Source organism: Maniola jurtina, chromosome 20, assembly GCF_905333055.1.
Source record: "Maniola jurtina chromosome 20, ilManJurt1.1, whole genome shotgun sequence".
NCBI classification, from domain to species: domain Eukaryota; kingdom Metazoa; phylum Arthropoda; class Insecta; order Lepidoptera; family Nymphalidae; genus Maniola; species Maniola jurtina.
In genome coordinates, this window is record NC_060048.1 from 11,050,685 (window position 1) to 11,078,430 (window position 27,746).

Below are 27,746 nucleotides of genomic sequence, written 5' to 3' on the forward strand. Positions count from 1 at the left end.
GCACACAATTGTTTAAAGACATGCCAGCTCATATCAGAATTAACATGTTCCTTATATATATGTTTTAAGTTTATATCATCTTGCTTGAAAATAATTAAAAAGTTAACATTGTCACGTATTAATTGCTTAGGAATTTTTGAATATGTTTGGGTCAAGTAAAAGCAATCAATTTGTTTGTGTCTGCCCATCGAAAAATAATTTCGAATATTAACTTGATTTTCACAAGTCACGTCGTCAAAAATGAAAATAGAATTTCTTAAGGCTTCAGTTGGCGAAATAACTTCTTCACTATTTTTGAACATAATAAATTTAACATCTGGAGTATTTTGAAAAACTTTTTGTAGGAAACAATATTTAGATTGAAAAGTGGACTTTGAGTAAATATAAACATTTTGGAATTTAAGTCCATTTTCGTGCAATAATAAGTTTATCATAATATTTGTTTTCCCACAGTTGGAGGGTCCGCAAATTATGCATCGAATTGTGTTTGGTAGAAGTTTACTATGTCGGCTAAAGCATGGTGGTGGTGTTTCAACATCTATATAATTTATTTTTAATGATTCAGCCTGTTTTATCAACTTCATATTACTGATTGATGATAATTTTAAAAATGCAACTTATTAAATAACTTCATATTATTGCTAGTTGATTTAAATTTTAAGGTATTGCTTGTAGGTATCACATTCGTGTTTCACTTCGCACTTGTCTAGCGCACTATTATTTGTCGATGATTATATTAAAATGTAGGTATACATTTTAATTTAAACCTTGTGATAATAGTATGAAATTGAAATTCGTAAGAACTTAATATTAAACAGGTTCTAACATGTCGCTAGAGATTGCATAATGCGGACGAATGTCATACAAGTATATACAATTGTTTTGAAAACTTGACTCCATAGATTTGTTACTAAACAATTTTCATTCCCAGATCTTCTCACGCAAGGAACTCACTCGCTTCTGGTTAGTGAAAAAAATTACTTATATAATATTTTGACTGTATTCTTTTCTATTTTAGAATTTGTTTATTGATATTTTTATAAATGTTGTTTTATTGTTATATTTATAAAATTTTGTATTTTGTTACAGCATCATGTCGGACTTTTATTTCACGGATGACGAAAGAAACACAAGTATGAATAATCCATTTTATGGAGCTCAAGACTTGGATGCTATTTTAGAAAGAGAAGAAGAGAATAGATTGAAAGCTTTACGTGAGCAAAAAAATAATGAAACACTTGAAAATAACACCAGTTTGAAAACCATAAAAAAGAAAAATAAATTGTCTTTAAAAAAGAAGCTTCCAAAAATAGATCATGTGATTTCACCAGCTCCAGATTCATCTTTTGTTATACGGAAAAATAAAGCAAAGGGAAGCCACATTATAAAAATTGAAATACTTGAAATTGATAGTAAAGAACAGGAGAACAGTGCAAAGACTAATTTGAGTGTACAGTACATAGTGAGTGATAATTATGACAATATGATGGATGCTACAGAAGATTTAATTAATAGGATTATACAAAAGCTAAGTGTGCCTGAATAGTTAAATTTAATATTATTTTATTGTTATTTTGCGATTGTAAAAATAAAAAGCATAAATGAGTTCTAATTAAAGTATAAAGTATATTTTATATTTTCATATCATGCAAGTAAGTTGTAGTCCGAATATTTTCCATTAAGTAGTAAGTTTTTATAATACGTTAATCTTATGTTAAGTACTAAGTTTATGAAGTAATGTAAATAATTGGTTGAATTAATAAAGGGAATATAAAATATGTTGTGATTTTATTTGAAATAAAACACTGTGGTAAACTTAATCAAATTTATTAAATGCTAAATTACCATTAAAACTAATATTAAAATTAGACACATAAAAATTTGTAAAATACATAGGTACTTAGCATAATATTTTTACTAAAGAATCGTGCTGTAATGCCCCCAAGGCAAAGTTTTAAAATCATTTTCCATTATTTGCCTTTTATTATCATCACTATTTAATACTAATTTATTAATTTTCTGAGTAAAAACCTGATGATTTTTTGATCGTATGACAAACATATCATCTCTTATATTTTCATTGCAAAATAAGGCTTTCTTATATTTCTCAAAGTTTAATTTTTTTGTCACAGGCTTCGTGATACCCTTTGCTTTACTGATAGTTTTTTTCTCAGAAAGTAAACAATATAATTTTGCGCGTAAACCAACAAATTTAGAAATGATTTCTCCTCCCATTTCGTCTTTAAAATATCCAGGTATTTTCATATTAGCTTTCGGCATATTAAAAATATTATCATCTTCAAAATTGCTAGTATCAAAATAATGAATGTTATCTTTCATATCTTCATAAAAATCATCAGTTTTTACAAGATATAGTAAACTATCAGTATCCGTATAACATAACTGAACATTATTTCCATAGATTCTTTTTATGACCGAATAATGAAAATGATACAAATGCGTTTTCGACAGTTCAAGAATCGTGAATCCAATATATATTGGTCGATCTAAGACAATTTTTGTTTTTTTCAATTGAATAGCTACTAAGTTTTCAGAAAAAATTGATAAACTGTGAAAATGTGGTGCACTAATATATTTTTCCGCTCCATTCAATTTATTAGTATTATTTGTAGTATCTCTCCAAACGTTTACTAGTTTTACGTCAACCTGCTTCCTTTTGTTTTCTATCGTTTTTCCAAAAATAGAATTATTCTGCTTTTTAAAAAAGTCTTTCTCAAAATCAGACTTGGCATTTTGTCTGAGACTTGTGTTTAAAAAAATATAAGGCTCTAAAAAGTTGTCCTGATAAAAAGATAGCACTCTGTATATTTTTAAAAGCAATAAACCATTCTTTAAGCATTCTTGCAAGTGCATATAATGAATAACAAAACGATGTTTATTATATAAATTTGCCACCAATTTTTTGCTTTGATTTTGAGCAGGAGAATATTTTTCCGCAGCAAATGGTAGGTCTGAATGAGCATCATGAATATTATCCGGATAACATAAATCTACCTCGAGAATATATCCACACTGACTTTTTTTAGAAATGTTCCTTACATCAAAATTTTTAATTTCATTTTCATTTAAAAATTTAAAGTCACGCATTGGCATTTTTTGCATCATAGCAAAACCGTAAAGGTTGACACAGTCTAAATAAATTAAGTACGTACTTGACTCATTTTTATTGTAGGATGGTAAATATTTATTGTTTGCTTCAGCATATCTCAATGAACACTGGGCTAAACCACCTCGAATACCTTTTTCTAACATCTGATACATATCCACATCAGAAATCAAATCAAGCTCAACTTTAGTATATAACAACATTGCGTCCCAACTTAAAGATGGAGATGATACATAATAGCAGGGGTCTAAATTATAATAGTCTAAACTCATATTTCTGAACTTTTCAAAAACGTCGCATAGTAATAAGACATCGCATTGTAAGTATAAATCTGTATACTCTCCTAAGTTTTTTATACCAAAAGTTTTCCATATTTTTAAAGCGTGTTCGTAATCCTCAATGGAAATATTTTCACCTGTGAGTTTATTAAAAAAAATCGAATGTTTTGGTAACTTTGTTTCATTATATTTCTCCCATGCATCCATATAATCATAACAATAGACACCCTTTTTACAGGCCAAATTTAATAAGTGTTCATCCTTAATAAATACACGCATATGCTGAAAATCATTCGGATGAAGACTCTTTGCCAGTTTATCCAAACCCGAACTCAAAAAATTAAATGAATCGATAAACTTCAGTTGAGCAGCATTTGTTTTATCAATAGGTAAAAATTTTGTGAATGATATATATTTTTCTTTAGATTTTGGTATCAAGCTCGTTTTTCCGGTAATTTCTGATAATTCTTTAATAAATAAGTGGCAATCATAACCACTCAAGTTATGAAAAATGATCGGTATAAACGTACATTTTTTTGCATTTATGTTACAAGTGTTGTGAGCAGGGCCTCGGTATTTACCTGTAAAATGGTCATGATCCTTTACTATTATATCATATTTTTTAAACATTGTTTTACAGATGCAGCAAATTTTTGCTTCATTATATGAAGTCAACTCTTCGGTAGTAAGAGGAAACATTGGATTATTTGTATTTAAAATACCGTGCAATCTTTTTACATCTCGCGTAATGCTTTCAACAAATTTTTTACCACAGTTTGGTCCGCGATAGCTTACAAAGTCATTAAGCTCAGGTTTAGAATGGCAACATATGTAATAAGCGAAACAAGATGGTTCATGTGTTTGTATATCTTCAGTATAAAGAGATTTATTTTCGTTTGAATATTTACAAAGCAAGCTCTCAAAATCGCCATATATCACGATAGGAATTCTTTGAGTTCTCTCATAGTTTGAAAAATGCAACTTACTACCATCTTCTGGAAGTACAGTTTGTCTTTTAGCACAATCGTGATTGTGTAGTTTTTGTTCATTTGCGAAATATAAAAAACATTCATCACATAAAAATATTTTAGACTTGTGTTTTGTTAATTGCCTTCGCACAAGTCGGCCAAAGTCTTTAATCAAACAGTAATGGGCTTTGTCATTTTTAGTAATATATAATAAATTAACATGGGTAAGTTTTCGAGCTAAAGTCACATACAAAGGACCTGTAACTGTATTATTGGCTTCTAACCCATAAACATTTACACTAATAGTTGGATTGTTCTTCTCAAAGGTTTTAATATCTTCAATTCCCGGAGGAAATGTCATATTTCTTATGTCAAAAAGCAATGAATAATGAGGATATGATGAAACTCTATTGGAATTAAGTTTTGTAGGATACATTTTAGCAGCAATGCACCATAAAAAGCAACAATCATCGAAATTATGAATATTTAGACATGATTTTGTATTTCTTATATGTGATGGTAATGCCAAATATGATCCACCTTTCAGAGGATTATATTTATTAATATTTATCTCCAAATGACTGATAGAATCAATTGTCCAACCAGATTCTGACTGTTCGAATTCTGCGCATTTGCAAGTTAACTTTTGAGCACATTGTAATAAAAAATTATCAATATCAGTACTTTGGACTATAATACCATATTTAGTACTGAAAGATTTAATAGACTTTTCAAAATTTTTTGGTAAAATATACGAAACAAATAACTCAAAATTTACTTTAATGGCAGTGTGTTTCTTTAGAGATATATTTATGATCTCGCGTGTGGTTTTAAATATTTGTGAAAAAAAACTCTCTGGAACTAAAGTTGTAGAGGTCGGATTTACTTTGTAACTGACTATTCTGTTTCTAAAAGCCGTTTTTATAATTTGCACATTCTCATATCTAGATTGAAATAAACTATTAGATTTATGAGTATTTGTTCTGTTATGTGACGATATAGATGTTTTAACATAAAGGTTACACTCTTTGCAGAAAAACATTTTCAATTTCATAGAATTGCTTATCTTGTTTATCTATTTAGTATCTAGTTTCTCAGTTCTGGTTTTAATATTCTGCGTATAAAAAATCGGTAAGGAAATACAGCTAAATAATAAATCAAGCTATTGGCTAATAAACAGTAAACAGTTATTAATAGAATGGAAGTAATGCGATGTTTCGATATCAACATTCAAACATGTCAAGTATCTAGTTTGTATGGTTCTAGTTTCTCAGTTCTAGATTTTAAATTTTGGATAGTTATGAGATGACTGTATTAAAATAAAGTAATCTAGTTATTTTCAGACAATGTGCAGACTTAGTAAGAGTATAAGGGCTGTAAGTATCACGTTATTAATATCCCAACTTCAAATCTTTCGATATGAACATTTAGACATTTTTATTTAATTTTATATGGTTCTAGTTTCATATGGTTCTAGTTTTTATGTTTCTAGTTTCATATGGTCTAGGCTTTGTATGGTCTAGGTTTTGTATGGTCTAGGCTTTGTATGATCTAGGCTTTGTATGGTCTAGGCTTTGTATGGTTTAGGCTTTGTAATTTCTGTAAAAAAAACACGTTAATTTAATTTTATATGGTTCTAGTTTCATATGGTTCTAGTTTTTATATTTCTAGTTTCATATGGTCTAGGCTTTGTATGGTCTAGGTTTTGTATGGTCTAGGCTTTGTATGATCTAGGCTTTGTATGGTCTAGGCTTTGTATGGTTTAGGCTTTGTAATTTCTGTAAAAAAAACACGTTAAAAAATATTTACAGGCACAAACATAAAGATAGTAATTTAATTGTCATACTTATTATATACAATATGTTGCAGATGAAATATTTTTTGAATTTATTTATGAAAATAATTTCTAAGATTTACAAAATTTAATTTACAAAATTTATCTTAGAAATTATTTTCATTTGCAGGGTATAAAATGGGCTGAATATTTTTTAGTTCAGCCTTACTATCATCAATTAATTTGGTGAGGGACTTCCATACCACCGAATTTAAATCAGTTGCAAGTTTTAGTGTGCAGATGGCATGCTTCCAACGCTCATTGTTCGCGAGTTTCTCCACTTCTTCAGAGTTGTAGACGCGCAGCTCGAAGTAGTAGCTGCCTTTCTTCGATGGGTCTGATTGGGATGTATACCCCGACGCAACGCGCCGACTGAGAAAACTTCTCAATTTCGCAGCGCGCACTGGCTTGCTAGTAGATTCATCCTGAAATTGAAAAATATTCAATTTAGTATCATCTGCGATAATTTCAACTCTCTACCTATTATGGTTCATGAGATAAAGCCCGCTGACAGACAGACGTCCGGGCGGACAGCGGTAGCTTAGTAATAGGATCCCACTGGTACCCTTCGGATATGATCCCTAACAAAATAATAACTTTAACAAACTATATTCATAAATTTATATACAGACCAATTGCCTAACAACATTCTTATTGGGAAGTCTTTTAAAAGCTTTAATCCAATAAAATATAAATAAGACAACTCACCTCAGATTCGGTAATAAACCTCCTCCGCTTAACAGATGGACTCGTAGGTGTATTTGGAGACGTTTCGGGTTCAGATTCCGATCCGCTCGATTCGAACGGATTCTTCGGAGCAGAAGAAGTCACCTCCTTTTTCTTGATCGTCTTCTTCCGCTTCACCTCACGTTTCTTCTTAAGAGACTTCGATGTTGATGGGGGCTGCACCAAAGCGATGGGGTCTTCGTCTTCGTCAAATGGATTGATGAAAGATGAAGAGGCCCTGAAAAACAATTTAAGTAACTATCAACATGAAAACTCCAAATAAAAATTCAATAGGTACCTAGTTGCTTAATTCAAAAATAAACATATAAAATAAAAATACTTACATACTTTATTTCGACTGTTGTTGTCGTCGTATCCAAAACTCGGAAAGAAAGGAATGGTGACGCTTAGGATCGACCTATTTATACGCTCGAATTCTAAAACCTCTTTCATAATAAACGAAATGGATTGAAATAAATTAGATTTAAACATTTGCGCATGTAACTTTAAACACTAAATCATCACAACATAAAACTTATATTTGCGAAAGTAATCAGACTAGATTTATACATTCGTATGAACACTGTCTTACGTATAAATTATTGCCGCATCAGCTATAGGTGTTCGATTTTGAAGCATGGAAGACGCTGTTGTTTATAGTTACGCAGTGAATTGAGATCTAACCGTAAAAGGAATGGTATGCGTCGGACTCGCGATAGTTAAAATGTTAAAAGGTTATACATTTTACTACTTTCCATAGGTAGGTATAAAATTTGTGAAAGGTCTAATAATATTTGCTCCTATTTGATGCTTCAATCTTCTTCCTTGCGAATTTGATTTAAAACTTGAGTGGAAATCCTTTAATTTTCGACGTCAAAAAATATCCTGGATCCGTCTCCAAGATGTGAATTGTCTGTGTATCAAATTTCGGCAAGATTCAGCCGTTAGTCTTTAGTTTAGACAGACGCCTTTTTGCATCACTAATCATACTTATTATAAATGCTAAAGTGTGTCTGTTTGTTTGTTTATTGGTTCGTCCTTCAATCACGTCGCAACGGAGCAACGAATCGACATGATTTTTCGTGGGTATAGTAAAAGAACTGGAGAGATATAGACAACTTTTTATCTCGGAAAATCATAGAGTTCCCGCAGGATTTAAAAACCTAAATCCATGCAGATGAAGTCGTGGGGGCATCAGTGAATTTATTATATTAGTACGCATTGTACGTATTTTTTTCGTCCATTAATCTCTATTTATCAAAGTATTTATAACAATCGAAATATATTTAAATAGCGGGAAATGTGTCTAAATTCATCATTAAAGAATTAATTTTCGATAAATAATAATGTATGATAAGCTTGCACACCTTACTAGAAATCTGCTATAATATATTTTTACTAATAAATCTTTATCCAAAATTCATTGTTTGTAGATCAGAATGGAGTTAATATATCCTAAATATCCTCGCTATGCAACTCAAATCGCAAGATTGCGAAGTTTTGATACCTGGCCTCAAGATTTAAATCAAAAACCTCAAGAAATGGCTGATGCTGGTTTTTTTTATACAGGAGATAGTGATCGCGTGATTTGTTACTTTTGTGATGGCAGGCTCAAAGACTGGGGCATCGAAGATCATCCATGGTCGGAGCACGCACGCTGGTTTCCGTCCTGTCCCTATGTTTTACTTGTGAAGGGTGAAACATACCTACAAAGTGATAGCAAAGATGTTTGTGGTGCATCAAAAGTATCTGAACAATTTGTAAATAACAATATAATAAGTTCTTTTGCAGACAGAAACATATTATGTGTTGAAAATATTAAAGAAACACTTTGCTGCAAAATTTGTCTTGTAGAAGAAGTAGCTGCGTGTTATATACCATGTGGTCATGCTATAACGTGTACTAAATGTGCTTTATCGTTGGATAAAATGTTATGTCCGATATGTGGAAAAGCAATCGTTAATGTAATACGAATATATTTCTGATGAGCTATAAACATTTAAAGAGTCTACCTTTATCCAACCTATTATAAGTATGCGCAAGCCTCGAATCAATCGATCGAAATTCATACTAATGAATACAGCAATGCCGGATCAAGCAGAAACACGATCAATATACAAAAATAATTTGAGCGCAACAAATCAAATGGTTAACTATGCGAGAGCAAACTTTTAGACGTAAAATTATCATGCATATGGGCTCGTTCGCATTTCTTATGAATGCCGCAGTCTCGTCGAACTCATCGTATTATATCATCCACTGTGCGGTGCGGGCGTATGATATAGGATCCGCAATAACTAGTCATTGAGGATTTTGTCTCACTGTTGATAGTGATTAATTGTTGCTTGGATTTAGGAATACTCCATTTATTTAATGTGTTGTTGTGGACAGTAGCCTACATTGGGGATCCTGTATCAAAATTCATGGGGATTTTGTATCACGGTGAGCGTAGCGAACGAGCGTTAGCGAGAGTGATCCAAAATCCCCATGGATTTTGATACAGGATCCCCAATTCAACACTACTCCCATATTAACTTCTTTTCGACCTTTTAATGAGGGCTTAAAACCTTAGGGCGCCTTCTGCAGTATCTCAGGATTCGTTTTTATTAGCTCGCTTTCCTTTTACTCTCAAATCAATTGATGGCTTATTACCTATTTAAATCGTACTAGCTAATGCGCGCGACTTCGTCCACGTGGATTTAGATTTACAAAAATCCCATGAGAGTTCTTTGATTTTACGTGATAAAAAGTATCTTGTGACTCTTCAGGTCTTTAACTATTTGCATGTAAAAAATCAGGTCAATCCGTTGCAGCGTTGCGCCGTGATTGAAGAACAAACTAATGAACGAATAAACTAAAAAAAATACTAACTTTCGCTTTTATAATATGGTTAGTGATGGGTAGTGATTGAGTAAATTAAATGACTATTTGGAAAAATGTGTGATAGTGTAAAATGCAAGCAAAAGATATTGTCTGTAGATCTTAAAGTCCATAGCAGAAACGATTCTAGTAAAAATCTTAATTTAAACAAGTGTAAATTAAAAATTTATAACACCCCCGACGATCCAAAGTATTTGAGTTTTCCAAAACATCATTTTCAAATAAATAATTATGTATTTAGGCAACGTCAATCTTGACAGCTTGACATTTGTCTATTGACATAATATTAAGAACCTAACGGTTATCTAACCTTCTTTTCTACAAGAAAACTAGAAAAGAGCTGATAACTCTTAAACGGCTGAACCAATTTTTTTAGATTATAGCTTAGAACACTCTCGATCAAGCCACCTTTCAAACAAAAAAAACTAAATTAAAATCGGTTCATTAGTTTAAGCGCTACGATGCCACAGACAGATACACAGATACACAGATACACAGATACACAGATACACAGACACACAGATACACAGATACACACGTCAAACTTATAACACCCCTCTTTTTGGGTCGGGGGTTAAAAAATCTTAAACGCTCAGCCAATTTTTTTAGGGTTCCATAGTAGTACAGACTACATAGCCGGCTACTGTATACAATGTTTATTTTATGAAAAAATCTAATAACTACAAGCGATAAGCTACCGCTTACATTCACAATTCATTAGTGTTATCAGATTAATTAATGGATATGAAAAATGTTTGGATAGTGTATACTGTATAGTCTAACTAAATAATTTTGAAATAGATATTAAAATTGGGAACCACGCCAGTGTTCGAATTCTGCAAGTTCCGCAGTTTTTTCATATGTATGTAATTACCTACATACATATGAAAACACTATCATAAAAATTATAAAAATGTATAGTATATAGTTACTTATAGTGAACAAGATGATGCCCACAACTTTGTCCGATTTGATTTAGGTTTAAAAATTTTAGAACCCCGTGGAAACTCTATTTTTAACCGACTTCAAAAAAAGGAGGAGGTTCTCAATTCGACTGTTTTTTTTTTCGGTATAAAAAGTAGGTAGCCAGGCTTATCTCGTTTTGATAACAACTCTACCGATGCCGCTGATCTCTGCCGGTGTGCATTGCGCCTAAGGCGTGTGATGCCGCAGCGGGAAACGTAGAGGAAAGCGATATTTTAATTGCACACGAGATAATCTCGTTACATGTTATGCTACGACCTTGACAAGGCTTAAACGTAAACAACTACATGCCATGACTAGGTAGGTATAGACGTATTAATCGTAATTCGTAACATTGTTTTAGGGTTCCGTACCCGTAAGGGTTCCAACGGGACGCTAGTACTAAACATCCATTGTCCATCCGTCCGTCTGTGTGTCTGTCAGTGGGTTGTATCTCGTGAATGATGGACAACCCTCCACCTCCCATAGCCTCCCTTAACGTCTCGGTTAAGTATATTATATGGGCCGAATCGCGGGATGGCGCCTATTCTGTAGCTGCTTTTGGCGTTTTTCCGGGACGCCTTCTAGTATCTCGTGAACTGTAATAGGAAGAGGGTTGAAATTTTCTATGGCCGCTGTAACAACAAATAATATAAATTTGAAAATTGTCTCAATGAAAAATTGTTTAAAAAAAAGTATTGCATCGTTCACAATGGTACGGAACCCTTCATATGCGAGTCCGACTCGGACTTGACCGGTTTTTTATTTCTTTCACCGATTAATAGCGTGAGTCATGAACAATAAGAATAAGCGACAGGAAATTCGTTTATGAAACCCATTATTAGGAGTCATTCAACCTCCCGGTTGACAGAAATTGGGATTGTTAGTTGTTACATAAAGAGCGTTTGACCACCATGTAATATTACTGAAAAGGTGCCGTACCGTTAGAGTTCCGTACCTCAAAAGGAAAAAGGAACCCTAATAAGATCACTTTGTCGTCTGTCGTGTCTGTCAAGAAAACCTATAGGGTACCTACTGCCCGTTGACTTATAAACTAGAGACCTATAACCATGAAAGGCAGGTAAAGGAAAGAATCCGAAACCCGTGAATTTGTGGTACATAACATGACCAAAAAAAAATGTGTTCATTAACGGATAATTAGTATTTTCAACTTTCAAAGTAAGATAACTATAACCAAGTAGGGTATCATATGAAAGGGCTTTACCTGTACATCCTAAAACAGATTTTTATTTCGTTTTATGTATAAAAGTTTTTTATTTATCGTGCAAAATGTTGAAAAAAATACCCGAGTACGGAACCCTCTGTGCGCGAGTCTGATTCGCACCTGACCGGTTTTCTTCATACCTAAAGAGGGTGCCTTGGTGCATATGAACGCCGCGCATCACTGCTTACGCTAAACGTAACGTTAGTATTTACCTAAGTAGGTACGTATTGCGTTACACAGTGCATTTGAGCGCATCAAATACTCGGTACTCTCTGTGCTATAGTTGTAATTTACAGTAGAAAGTAGTTTGATTTTGATCTGGGTATCGTTAAAGCAAGATTGGATAGGCATCTTGTAGATAAACGCGTCCCATCTTAGGCCACATCATCACTTTCCATCACGTGGAATTGTGGTCAAGCGCTTGCCTATAATACTTTACGACTTACCCTATAGGTACTACGCGGAAAGAAGTTAGTATAGTTCTCCCTCTGTTACGTAATCCCATACAAATGGAAATGATAGAGGCAAAAATCTCAGTGTGTGTTAACCATTTTGAGTCACCAACAAGCATGTTTTCAAAAAACAATATTCGAAACCCAATTAGATAACTTAAAATTTAAAAAACCCCCGACACAAAAACCTCTATAAGAAAACTAGAAAAGAGCTGATAACTTTCAAACGGCTGAACCGATTTTCTTGAATTATAGTTAAGAACACTCGATCAAGCCAGCTTTCAAACAAAAAAACTAAATTAAAACCGGTTCATTCGTTATGGAGCTACTATGCCACAGACAGATACACAGATACACACGTCAACTTATAACACCCCTCTTTTTGGGTCGGGGGTTAAAAGTACAACAATTCGATAGTAACTATTCAATTTCTGCGCATATATAACATTTGTCCTACAAAAATACGTGCAGAATTAATGAGAATGAATAAGAATGAAATTAATGAGAATTTTATTACAGTTCGACACATTTTTCTTTGCTATTTTCTAACTCGAAACGATTTTGTTTTCTTATCCGACTGCCAATAATATAATAGTTATAGTACCTATATACTTAGAGAAATATCTTTGCAGAGGCGTAGTCTGGAAACATTGCCAAATTAGCTACGATTAATCTATCATAACAGCTTAGCAAATACAGACGCCGCGGCTTATTGAAACAAGGAATAACGATGTCCCAGAACTAAATCCATACTAATATGTGCTAATATTATAGTAAATGCGAAAGTGTATCTGTCTGTCTGCCTGTTTGCCTTACATTTTCACGGCCCATCAGTTTAACCTAGAGATGCCTTCTATTCCGGAGAAGGGCATAGGCAATTTTAACCCTAAAAATCAAAGAGTTCCCACGGAATTTCTAAAAGCCCCTCCCCCCGATTAACCAATTTGGACGAAAAGTCTGCCTCGCTGGCTCAGTGCGGATTGGTAGACTTCGCACCTTCACGAATATTATGTAAAACTCAGGCACGCAGGTTTAATCACGATGTTTTCCTTCACTAATATATTTTAATGACTTAAAATGCACATAGCTTCGAAAAATTAGAGGTGCGTGCCCGGGATCGAACCCCCGACCTCCCGAAAAGTCGTCGTAACCTAGTGGTTCGTAATGCTAGTGCATCGCTCTAAAATATTTTATACTGTATCCTAATTCCTAACTTTCACATACCTTAACATGGATTTCAACAATCGATACGCGGGCAATTAACATTGACGCGGGCCTTGAAGCTCAACTGGGAATAATATATTATTACACTAATTCGTTTTAAAGCCAACTCTGATTATTATCGCTTTTTGCTGTAATTCACCGTCATCATCATTAAACAACCGATATACGTCCACCGCTGGACATAGTTATCTTGTAAGGATTTCCACACGCCATTTACGGCTCGTACAAACTCGTTTGATGTCGTTTATCTTCTTAGTGGCGAATCTACCAACACTGCTTTTTCATTCAGAATAATTTTAAGAATAATTACACAATATTGTACCTACTTGATACCTTAATATAACAATATCAAAGGTAGAGTAAAGTAAAAGTAAAGTAAAAAGCCTTTATTATCTAATATATTTCCCTAATACATTTATAGCTATCTTGTGTTACAATAATTTATTTATTTAATTCTTCATAATCAAATTATATTATATAAATTCCCATTTTCCCATTTCTCTGAGAAATGAGAAATGAGAAATATCAAAGGTACTTGACAAGTAAATAGACTGTTATAAGATCATAAACCTTCCTTTTGTCTTTGCCGCATACGGGTAAAAACCAAAGGTCAATTAATAGCTAAAAAATTAGGTTTCAATAACATATATTACCGTTACCCTGACCACGTCCTCCAAAGTGACAGGTGATGTAAATCATACGTTTCAAGGAAAACCAATAATTCCAAGGAAAAGTCCAATAACAAAGCGTGGGGAAAACAATGGGACTTGCACGGGCGTCCTTCAAGTGTTCCATAGTTCAATACACGAGTATCTCGCGGCCAATGTCACGGCCTTCCTAGGGCTAAATACTAGATCGATGACACTATGCGTTGCCTATCACCACCCTATCGCTATTATTTGTAACCCCCGACCCAAAAAGAGAAGTGTTATAAGTTTGACGTGTGTATCTGTGTATCTGTCTGTGGCATCGTAGCCCCTAAACTAATGAACCGATTTTAATTTAGTTTTTGTTTTGTTTGAAAGGTGGATTGATCGAGAGTGTTAGCTATAATACAAGAAAATCGGTTCAGCCGTTTGAAAGTTATCAGCTCTTTTCTAGGTACTGTAACCTTCACTTGTCGGGGGTGTTATAAATTTTTACTTTACACTTGTATAGGTATTAAGTACGGCTCCATTATCGGCATTCGGCGAATCAACTCGTAAAGAATGTAAACAAGTCTGTTTTGCGACACAGCGAAAAACCACCTATGACCGCTGCCTATGACAGTGTTTAATAAAGGTTTATTTATATAAACACCCAAAGGATTTTTTGCTATGCTACATACGTTATGGTTTGTTAGTAAAATGGTCAGTCCAAAATTCAGTTAAGGGGCAGTCGATACTAAAGCTAATTTCTTAAACTGGACCCTTTCAAGTAAAGATTTTTATATAAACGATGATACTGCCATTGTCGCAAAAAATGCGAAAACCAAATTAAATTTGAATTTCGCGGGCAGGCCCATATTTAAAAGTTACTTACAATGATATCAGATTAATATGTTTTTGTGTTCTTGTTGCTGGGCGATAGTCGCCAAACTATTAATTTTGAACCCATTTTTATTTTACGAAGCCCCCAAATTAGTACAGTTAATTTTTCGCCAATTTAACTACGAATCATATAGTTATAAGTTCTTAACAGAGCTCTCTCCGTCACTTACTCCATACAATCGTAGTTCCCATTTCATTTGAATATTAAGCAACCAAAGTCCATGAAATTTTGCAGACATAGTCTAGAAACTAATATCTGTGTCTGTGGTGTTTTAGATTTTTCTAAAAATATGTAGTTTTAAAATTACAGGGGCTCAAAGATTTGTATTTTTCTTTAAAAAAAGGCCCAACTTTGTGCTCGTTTTTCTAGACAACGAAGCAATTTAATGAAATTTGGAAAAACCACAGACCTAGAAAATTTAATGAATATTATGTAGTAAAAAAATTATCGTTATATATTTTATATTGTTATAATTATGTGGGAACTACGAAAACCAGAAATTACACCCAGAAATCTTGAAAATTTCGTGCTGTCTCGATTTGTGCAAGCGGGGTGGTGAAGTGCGGGGGACGACACGTGAAACTGACAGAAACGGACAGTCTAAACACACGGGCCACATTTAGACTGCACCCGACTCCAAACTTGTCGATAGGTCTAACTAAATACATTTCAACTTGCGTTAGACGTATGCGTTACCTACTCAGACGTTGCCTGTAGATAAAAATATGTCTCATGTTTGCTGGCAATAGCGTATGCATCAAACCCTGCAAGTTGCAACTCTCTTGCAACCTATTCCTCACGCAATACGCACAGCTTTAATATTATAATTTTTGACAATGTATACTATATGTAATGCCATATCACAGGTCACTCTCTGATTTATTGCTAACAATTTACTTCCAAATGCAAAGAAATCTAAGTGTGTTGAATTCACACTGCCCAATACCAGGACCTTAAATGACATAAATTCATTGATAAATAATCATATGTTGAAAATAAAGGAGAACCCCGTGTTTCTCGGTATAATGTTAGATGCAAAGCTTCTATGGAACACCCACATATCAACACTTGATGGTAAACTCAGCTCTGCTGCTTACACTGTTAGAAAAATTCGACAGTAACTTTACTAAACTTTAGTAGTCAGGTCCCCTGCAACATCAGGATTGAGGAGTTGGAATCCAAATTTTTTATTGAACAATGTCGCAAACTTTCTTTATCGATTAAAAAAACTACCCAAAATTACGCAGTTAGGTTACCTGCCAAATTTCATGGTTTTGAGTCAACGGGAAGTACCCTAGAGGTTTTCTTGACACACACGACAGACAGAGAGATAGACAACAAAGTGATCCTATAAGAGTTCCGTTTTTCATTTTGAGGTACGAAACCCTAGAAAACGTAGGAACGGCATTCCGAACCAGTGGTAAATTTTTCTGACCATCCAAAAACACTTTGAAGTTTACCTAAAAGTTTACAGGAATAAAAATTTATCATTGTATTCCATTCCATTTCATTCTATTCCATTCTGTTCAAAGATAAATAGATAATAAAAATATTTGTCACCGAAACAATAATTTACGATACATCGACCAATATCAATTTTACTGATGACAATCTGACTATTACCAAAGTGAACGACTACTATAATATCTATTATATACGACTAACATAATATGTATTATAAATTGTGTGCCGTTTGCATTCTCACTAGGTTCTCATTAAGTTTGTTTTATTTGGTTAAACTTTCTGGCATTTATATTGTTATGACGTTTAATTGGCAAACAGTCTGTTTATTGGCTGAAACTCAAAAATTCAGCCAATCACAACAAAGAAAATATTGTAATAATGATTGATGCAGCTTTCTGTAATTGAAAACAAAATATTTGACATTAACTTGAATGTGACAGTGTTTTCCGAATAGGGTTGCCAGAGGCCCCGTATTTTACTGGTTACCCCGTATGTCAGGATAGAGAAACCGGTAATTATGAAAATAAAATACGGGGCAAATAAAACTAAATATTTTTAGGGTTCCGTAACTCAAAAGCAAAAAAAACTCTTATAGGATCACTTCGTTGTCTATCAGTCTGTCTGTCTTTCCGTCTGTCCGTCTGTCCATCTGTCCTTCTATCCGTCTGTCATGTGTTCATGAACAAATATTAGTATTTTCAATTTTCAAAGTAAGATAACTACATATATCAAGTGGGTTATCATATGAAAGGGCTTTACCTGTTCATTCTAAAACAGATTTTTATTTATTTTTATGCATATTTTTTTTAATGCATAACAGTTTTTGATTTCTCGTGTAAAATGTCGAAAAAAATACCCGAATCGGAACCCTCGGTGCGTGAGTCTGACTCGCACTTGGCTGGCGAAACCGAACACTGACGTTATGTCCAGTAGAAAGAATATTTTCCTTTTGCGGCAATGCGTAGCCGAAACCCACTCGATATTGATCATGGTCGTAGCCAAGGCGGCGGGGCTTGGTTTGAGGATGTTAGCCTTTTTTTATACAAGTTAGCCCGTGACTTTAATCTTTTCTAGTGGTAAGTGATGATGCAGTCTAATTTCTTGGCCGTTAGGGCCATACTAACCATATAACTAGCCATGACCGAAGCCTCCCACCAGACCAGTAATTTAGAAATGGCGACTGCGCCTGGGAAGCCGTCAAAAACCTAAGCCTAAAATAATACTTACACTATTTCTTGCATTTGCTTACCAATTTTTTTTTGGAAATATATCAAACATTTCGCGCTCACTTCACTCGCGCTTTGAATTTGTATTACTTGGTGTAAGCCCCGCAATTTCGTTTGCATGAATTTAGAGTTTTAAAAATTCCGTGGGGGATTTTCCGGGCTAAAAAGTTTATGTCTGGGATGCAAGTTACCTCTGAATAGTAAGTACCAAAATTTTGGTAAAGAAGATGGGCCGTGAAAGGGTAACAAATAGATAGGCAAATAGATATACTGTCGTATTTGTAATATTAGTATGGATAGGGAGCTTTAAAAATAAAATCTTGCTATGGCTAAACTCGTTTCCCTTTCACTTTAATTCTTTCTGTAATTGAACCAAAAACACTTACGCTCACTGCGCTTGCGCTTTTTTATTGTTGTATTTTATCTCACTGTCAAATTGAAAGGCGAAATTCCACTAACCAGGTAATTAGCCCATAAAGTTGAGCGAATGTTTTTTTCCTCATGACAGGATTCAGTTCCGGCCCTGATAAAACCTCTCCCGAAATCGATTCCTGGCTACGGCCATAGTATTGATACTGTGAAGGTGGAATTACAAGTTAAATGTAAATTTAAGTTAAAATGCAAAGATTGTATGCATGAAATGTATAACATTTTGCTTTACAAAACTAGAGTTTTTAAAAGCTATTTAAATAAATAAATCTTTTATTTAAAATCACATTGCAAACACAGTTCACCAATCAAGACACGGCAACATACAGAGAAAAAATACAAAACTTACAAATAAACTGAAATATCTAAATAGGCTTTCCATGCATTTCAGAGAGAACCACCGCCTATTTCTTCAAATACTTCAAATTTTTAAATTTCTTCAAATCTAAACCCCGTATTTTTGATGGTGGTAGCCTGTAAATCAAAAAGAGGCAGGTGGCAACCCTACTTGCCACATGACATTACAGAATGAAAAATTGTTTTCATTACTCGGTAAGCCTACTGCCATAGTTTCACAGAAAGTGTGACGGTAGTTGTGACCTCTGATTGGTCGACTCTCTTTCACTATTTGCTAAAATTGATGATTGCAACAACAATTTTTTCTTTTTTGTAATCAAAAACAGAACACGGACGTCATACAGGTTGACTAATTGCAATCATTTCTGACCGGCTAACATTGTTCCGCTAGTGGCTCAAACTCACTGTCGCAGCAAGAACATGGTAAATTCAGCCAATCACAGCAATTAGAATTGGTTATCACAAATGCACCGATCTAGGAACCGAGAATACACGAACCAGGGCAGATAGAGATGAGAACAATAATATCATACGTAGGAAATCGACGGGGGATCGTTGACAATGATCCTCTTAAAACCCGATTATCTGAATTTAATTGATTTGTTGACGCCTACCAGTGACTTGTGCAAGCCTCGACACCTCGACATCACCGGCAGTGACGAAGTTGCATGGAGGAACGTGGTCGTTAAGAAATTCGTCAATTGCATACCTTGACATAACAAAATGTGCCTGTTTGACGTGTGTATCCGTGTATCTGTTTGTGACATCGTAGCTGCTAAACTAATGAACCGATTTTAATTTCGTTTTTTCTTGTTTTAAAGGTGGCTTGATCGAGAGTATTCTTAGCCATAATCCAAGAAAATCGATTCAGCCGTTTGAAAGTTATCAGCTCTTTTCTACTTATTACTGTAACCTTCACTTGTCGGGGGTGTTATAAATTTTTAATTTAAACTTGTCAGCCTATACTTTATACTCTAAAGTAGCATATCAATTGTTTCAGTGCAAGTCGTACGTGCGGCGCGGAGGGCGCGTCGGTGCAGGAGCCGGCGTCGCCTGCCGCCGTCGATTTACCGCGGACCAGAGATGGAGAGATCGACTATGACGGTAAGTGTAAGACATGCGAAGTATAAGAGGAGTCTATATAGATCTAGACCCAAGGTCTAGAATCAGGAAACCTGTCACGTTTTGGTGCGACAGGTAGGAAATAGTAAAACGCAAAGACGGTTTGATACATATAATTATGGTCAAACAATCTATACAGATAGGTTTATGTCTACCGCTAGATGTCGTTCGTAATTGTTTATTACTAATTCCGTGCTTCGATTTTTACGAATCACTACAAACCCCCCGTCATTCTTATAAGTTCTCGGTATTTAACCAGTCAGTGTCTGCTGTAAAAAACTATTTTAATGTTCTAGAGTTTTTCTTCAAAAAAACGAAATTATATTTATTTAAGATTTTTATAAATTCCGCGGGAATTTTTTCATTTTCCAGGTTCAAAAACTGTCTATATCTATGTCTGGGATACTGGGATACAAGCTATCTCTATACCAAGTAGATGACGCCTGCCACCTCGTCCATATGGGTTTAGGGTTTTTTTTTATAATAAAAAAAACATACGAAAAAATCTTTCGAGAACGTTCACGATCTAAATTCCTTTAATGTTAGTCACACGTCAAACAGCATTGTACTCTGGTAGGTGTCGTGACTCATGTCACACTTAGCCAGCACTGGACCGCGCGTGACGGGAATAAACGGTTCCTGTAATCAGATAATGGGTTTGGATGTTGCATCACGCTTTTATACAGGTAACCAGAACGCTAGCAAAAACTTAGCGTTATTATTATGCTACCTTAATACAAACGAATGTCATTTGCCTGATCTTGTAGTTTTAGTAATTTAGATACTAAATAATCGATGCATTAGTTTAGGAGCTACGATGCCACAAACAGATACACACGTTAAACTTATAACACCCCTCTTTTTGGGTCGGGGGTTAATAAGGAATTATTTCGAGCTTGCATACACGATAACGCTTTGCAAGTGCTATCTATCAACTGATTCGAGTCTATACTTAACCGGTTGACGAGGTTAGATCAGAATCGCTTCGAGTGAAAATCGATTGCTGTCAAAAATAGGTTTCTTATAAGCACACTTGACACTTGTAACATCCCGCGGCCGCCTCATTCCACGTTACCTCTGGAGTTTAGTGTCTTTCTGGTCGTAGAAAATATTATAATTTGAACTTAGGTAACATTCCAACCCCCATTTCACACAGTTAAAGGTCAATTTTCTCAAAACTGTTTCTTAGTTGACGTGTAGACTGTAGGGCCTAGAATAGATCTACCTTCCAAATTTCAAGTTTTGTGTAGGCTTTATAGTTCCTGAAATTTCGTGATTAATCCGTGAGTGAACGAGTGGTATTTCGTTTTTAGGGTTCCGTATCACAAAAAGAAAAAAGGAACCCTTATAGGATCACTTCGTTGTCTGTCTGTCTGTCCGTCCGTTCGTCAGTCCGTCCGTCCGTCCGTCCGTCCGTCATGTCTATCAAGAAAACCTATAGGGTACTTCCCGTTGACCTAGAATCATGAAAGGTAGGTAAGTAGCTCTTATAACACAAGTAAAGGAATAAATCCGGAAACAGTGAATTGTGGTTACATCACACAAAATGAAATTAAAATGCGATCACGAAAAAATTAATTTACTAAATCACATATAGATAGCGCTGTTGTCATTAACTTGCAGTGCTGCACATAAAAATGTTAAAATATCTTGTACGATGGTACGGAACCCTTCATATGCGAGTCCAACTCGCACTTGACTGGTTTTTTACATAATAAAGATAGATTTTGTTGCATTGTTCCAGCCCTGTACGAGGACGATTCAGACAGCGACCTGGGGTCAATGGAGAACCACGGCTCGGTCGTCACACACCTACTGTCCCAAGTTAAAATTGGCATGGATCTCACTAAGGTAATGAAAACTCTAACAAAACACACGCATGTATCGTTCATTTATTCGAGTTTGAATATATTTTTGCCCAAAATCAAGAGCTTCTTCATCTTGTTCTTATGCCACGGTTAGTGAGATCGGCACAGCCGAACCTGTAGTAAATTATTTTGACGATTCAAAAACACTTCTATTCTATATTCGATTCACATATTCTATTCTATTCTACAGGTTGTCTTCCTCTTCAACTCTCTTCTGTTATCCGTTAATGCATTATTCACCTCTTTTCACGCAATCCACCCAACTTTTGTTTAGTGGACCTCTACTCTTTTTTCCTTCCACGTGCATATTCCAAAATTAGCATCCTTCTATAAATGTAACCCAAAAACAAACTATTCATCAGATCTTATTCTTCTATTCACAGGTTGTGCTACCAACATTCATCCTGGAGAGGCGATCACTTCTTGAGATGTATGCGGACTCCTTCGCACACCCTGACCAATTTATTAAGTAAGTTTTACACTATTGCCTCTATAGTCTTTTTTGTGTAAATTTGCTTAAAATATAAACAAATTGCAGAAAACCTTGACGCTTTCCCGGCGCTTTAGACCTTCTGGAGTTAGGTTTTTAGGAGTTAGGCAGAGCTGTGCGAGCTGAATTCAAATTAAAAATGGCGGGATTTCATACAAACTTTCGTCCTCTATTTAACCCGGTTAGGGGTGAAATTCTTTGAAAACCCCTTTCTTATCCGGATTTGGGGATTTGAAGATGTTCAGATTTAAATGTGGAGCCTACACTTTAGCGCCGTGTTCTTTAGTCTACCAAGGTCGTGGTGAAATAACACAATTGTTAATCCAAGAAAATCGCTGATTTATTTCTTTTTCTTTTCTGAATCTAAGTTAAGTTACAAAGTAGACCAGTATACGCAGCGGACGCGAAGCAACTAACTTGACGCCGAACGTTTTCACAAAAAGGCCAACACGGCAAAATGTTGATTGTCGTCAGCATACGCCCCTACACCAGATAACTTTATAAAGGGGCCTACTGTCAAAATTTCCAATTTCTAACCCCAGGAGTTTAGGCTATGCTTTGATAGACTAATTAGGGGAACATTGTATATTGTGCCGCTCTATCCCATACACGTTGAGGCCAAAACATTTTTCTGAAATTGCAGGATAGTAGACCAACCAACCCCCCGTGACAGAATGGTGCAAGTGGTGAGATGGTACCTCAGCTCGTACCACGCGGGCCGCAAGTCGCAAGTGGCGAAGAAACCTTACAACCCCATATTGGGCGAAGTTTTCCGTTGCCATTGGGACCAAGACGGCGAATCAGTTGAAAGCAATACAACCAAGGTAATTTTTAGACCCTATACAGATCCCGATTTGCGACATGAAAATTCGCAGTAGTTGTTAATAATAGTGCCTGTCGACAGATACTAAAGTTGAGTCAAGATTTGCTGAGCAGGATATTCAGTTTATTGATACCCTTCCAGGTTAGCCGGCTTCCATCTTAGACTGCATCATCACTTACCACCAGGTGAGATGGCAGTCAAGGGCTAACTTGTATCTGAATAAAAAATTAAAAAATATCCTCTGCATTTCAGCAAGAAGTAGGTGACGGCCCCGTCCCGTGGTGTTCACCCGACCAACTATCCTTTGTGGCGGAACAAGTGTCCCACCACCCGCCCATATCAGCCTTCTATGCGGAGCATGTCAACAAGCGTATACAGTTCGATGCCTGGGTGTGGACCAAGAGCAAATTCCTCGGCCTGTCTATAGGAGTGCACAACATCGGCAGAGGACTGGTCACTCTGCTAGACCTGGGGGAGGAGTATACCCTCACATTCCCCAACGGATACGGCAGGTGAGTTGGTGTCTATCATTGACTGACCAAGAGCAATATCTTCACCTTTCTATAGAAATACACGCATCGGTAGCTGACTGCTGTATCCGGAAGAATGACTACTTCCTGACATTCCCCAATGGATACGGCAGGTAAGTTGATATCTATCAATGTGGCCGATCAAGAGCTGAGAAATTCTTCGATCTGTCTATATAATTGTATAACATTAGTCCAGTCATATTAGGGGTTTCACGACGGAATGAAAGATAATAAGCTGTAAATTGGTATAAACCTTTGTTTTGTCGTTCTAAATGTGGTCTCAAAAGTCACAAATGCTGTCGTGTCCGCATCTTAAGATATTGAAGGTCAAAGGTCATAAAAATCGGTTTTTTGCAAATATCTCGGTTCCTATTGCTTAAATGAGATTTGCACTTATTCTAAAAGTTGTTGAGTATAAAATTCTCTACAATACATAGTTAATTTCTTAACTAGACCCTTTCAAGTAAAGATTTTCATATGAACCTGTGGGGATGATACTGCCATTGGCGCAATTAAAATGCTATAAGCCTACTTTGTCGTATTAGTTAACAAATTGCGAAAACCAAATTAAATTTGAATTTCACGGGCAGACCGGCGCTATGCACCTTAATAAATAACATCTTGTTTCCTACCAGGTCAATATTAACAGTTCCATGGATAGAACTCGGCGGGTCAGTAGTAATAGAATGCGTTCAAACGGGACACAAAGCAAATGTGGAGTTCCTAACGAAGCCTTTCTACGGAGGCAAGAAACATCGCGTGACGTGCGAGATATTTGCCGGGAGCGACAAAAAACCGTATTACATTGCTCAGGGGGAGTGGAATTCCAGGATGGAGGGGAGATGGACTGAATCCGGGGTGAGTCTATGCACATACACACACACAACAAACACACATGCATAGTTAAGGCTGAACAAAACCTTAGACAAGTAATGTCAAATATATTAAATTCAGAGTTAGTTTATGCATATATTATATTCGACACACATACGCTTAAGGCTTTAACACACGCAAACACACTCATCCATCCACTCACACTTGGAGTGTTCAGACAGGGACGTTTCGATACTGGACGACTCAAATATGCTCTTCTTCAAAGATCCTCTCCCATCTTGTTTCAGTATCTCAAGTCTTTATAAATATTACAGTAAAATTTGATGAATGTAAAATCATTTTAAGTAAATTAGATTTTTAAGGTTAAGGCAGTTTAATCGGATAATCTAGATAAAACTGGATGAAACGTCAAATTCAGTTTCGGGTGTCAACTTCGTGTTCTTTGAGGTCTTGGCTAAGCAAAAGCAAATCTATTTTGCTATACATTTCTATGTAAATTTGGTGTACAATAAAGAATATTATACTTTTACTTTACTTTAAGTAATGTTTTGAAATACCCCCTACTCCCAAATAAAGCATTTCTTTCTCAGTACTTCGAGTTTTACGTTCCATTTACGGCTGTCTAAAAATCCGTGTATTTCTTCTATAGCGCACCGAAGTCCTTTTCGACGTGACAAATATGAAACCACGTCGCAAACGCGTTGCGCCCATTTCACGTCAAGCGGCCAACGAGTCACGCCGCGTGTGGCGCCACGTCACGGCGGCGTTGCGAGCGGCGGACACCGACGCCGCCACCACGGCGAAGCGGAGACTCGAGCAGACGCAGAGGGACGCGGCCAAGAAACGCGTCGACACAGGAGACCGCTGGCTCACGCAGGTGAGACGTAGTTACTGAGAGAAACGCCGCGTTGACAATTTTGCCGCCGCCGCGTTGATCGATCCCTGACCCTCAAATATGAGGCCAACATCTGAACCACTAGGCTATCACCACACAGGTACTAATAATATACCTCTGTTACAGCTATTCAGCCCGAAAGGCGAAGAAGGCTGGGAGTACACCGCTCCTCTCAGCAAGCGCAGCGAGCCCGCCGCCAGTACCACTCCTACACGGAATGCCACAGACACTGATACCAGATAATGGAGACAAGTTTATATGGACTCTTAAACTTAAGAACGTTATAGGCAGGGACGGTTACCGTTACAAAATGTTTTAATGTTAAAATTACCACAACGTTTCGTTACATTACGTTAAAACGGCAACGTTAGCAGTATATTAATACTATTTATCGTTATAACTTAACGGTGAATGCGCGAAAATGCTACTTTGTACACGGCGTCGTTAGATAAAGGTGTATGATTACCAACGGTAACGTTATTAATATATAACGTTATATTCTTATCGTTACTTGACGATAAATACGCGAAAATGCTACTGTGTACACGGCATCAATAGATAGAGACAGATATATAATTACCGATATAAGTATTGTTACTTTTACCGGTATTAATAATGGAATCTAGATAGCGTTAATGGGTGTATATTGTGTGAGTATCGTTATTTTTAATGTTAATATAACGGTACTTTGGTAAAGCTATAAAAAAACGGTAATGTGATCCTTGATAATAGTGACTTCACAAGCGACAAAATCTTCCATTTGTCGGGTTGATTCTATGACTATTAGAAAATTTGTAATTAAAAAAGGATTCGTGGAAATAAACAATACGTTCAATGGCGACTATATGTTCCAGCACCCAATCTCCAATCTTTATCAGGAGACTAATCTTTTCTTTTTTTTTTTTTTTGGCAGTTCTATAACACATTAAAATCATAGTACGTATGTATTCATCGGTATTTTGGATCCATGGTTTGATATCTAAGTTTTGGTATATTTTCAAACCAATCAAAGCAAACCAGACGTGGTAGGTAAGAATATTAATGAAATAAAAAATTAAAATGGCGTGATAGCTATTAGACATAACTAGTGTACTTAAAGCTTGGTATACACGTCGAAACTGACACTCGACACAAATGTTGCCACTATGTCTTGTTTACTGAGTCGAGCTAACATAGGGCGCTCTCTCTTGCACAATTTTATAGAAGTGAAAAGGACGTACTATGATTGTGATAGTCCGTGGGTGCGACCATTCCCTAAAAATGTAAGGATGCGTAATATATTGCTCAGTACAAAACTCAACAACAAATATTGCTTTAATTATATTATTAACAACAACTTTTGCTCCTGCCTTCGTCCGAGCGGTATTGAGATATTTTATTTGTATAACTATAATTATAATTAATCAATACTTGCAAAAGTGCATCTGCCTGACTGTCTGCTAGCGTTTCACGGCCCATTCATTTGACCGATTTTGACAATTTTTGGTACAGAGATAGATTACATCATAGGGAAGGACATAGCCTACACATAGCATATATTAACGCCCACTGAGTTTTTTGTCTCTATCATTTGTATGGGATTACGTAACAGAGAGAGCCCTATACTAACCTCTCCATAAATAGAGTATAGTTTGGTCGGGTATATGTAAATTAAAGCTATTCGCTCACTTTATAGGACGGTGCAGTGATGGATTTTTTCTCGTACCAGCTCTAGTGCGGTTCTAGAGAGTGGGTGGATACCTTAATGTGAGATGATTTTTTTTTGTTCATAATCAATTTCTCCTTAGCTTATCTTACATTGTACACAAATCGCTTCTTGAAAAAAGACGTTATATACATGACGGTTAAAACGATCTTACCGGGAACTAATAACTAACCTAAAAGTACTAATAAACCTTAATACGAGTAAAAAAAATCTTTAGATCTTAGGCGCCAGGCGCTTTTCCTCGAGAAGTTACTACTAATTTGTTTACTTTTTAAGTCAGCTTAGGAAAAATAGGTTATTCATAAATAAATAGTAGGTAATTCAACCAGAATATTTCCTATAATTAATTATCATCTTTAATTATGGCCTATGATATATTTCGAGCAATAATTGTAAATATAGATTCCTAAATCTCTCTCGCTTAAAATTATAAGAACGGCTAAAATTGTTTGCTGTAGAATTCCGAATGCGTATCTACATAATATTGTAATTTCTTACGGCGGAAAATAATAATAATCTATCTAAGTGTAATCTGTGGATAAGTTACTTAGCAACAATGTTAATTGTCAAAAAAATATAAATTTTGATCCTAGATTGAGTAAAAAATTGTTGCAATCCTCGGACGAAGAATCAAGGTGGTCTTGACCATCAAAATATTAATACCTTGTTAGCAAGCTAAGTGTACGGAAAAGCTCTGAAGAGTGATAAAGACAACAACACATTTTTGACGTGACAACGTCTTATAATTCGATAGAGCCGGCTGCACGCACGAAAAAACATGACTCATGCGGCGTTA

The 27,746-nt window shown here is 35.5% G+C and overlaps 1 protein-coding gene across 2 annotated transcripts in view; it reads left to right on the forward strand.

Moving 5' to 3' along the window:
* The window catches only part of LOC123875564 (oxysterol-binding protein-related protein 9), an 84,773-nt gene extending 58,713 nt beyond the window's left edge, over positions 1–26,060 (forward strand). For both annotated transcript variants that reach the window (XM_045921456.1, XM_045921457.1), the window contains 8 exons: positions 19,684–19,787; positions 21,550–21,656; positions 22,057–22,142; positions 22,807–22,987; positions 23,239–23,498; positions 24,152–24,374; positions 25,000–25,227; positions 25,372–26,060. In XM_045921456.1, the coding sequence (XP_045777412.1) occupies positions 19,684–19,787; positions 21,550–21,656; positions 22,057–22,142; positions 22,807–22,987; positions 23,239–23,498; positions 24,152–24,374; positions 25,000–25,227; positions 25,372–25,488 (1,306 nt within the window). In that variant the 3' untranslated portion in view covers positions 25,489–26,060. The remainder of the gene's footprint in view (positions 1–19,683; positions 19,788–21,549; positions 21,657–22,056; positions 22,143–22,806; positions 22,988–23,238; positions 23,499–24,151; positions 24,375–24,999; positions 25,228–25,371) is intronic.
* Positions 26,061–27,746: the final 1,686 nt, after the last annotated feature.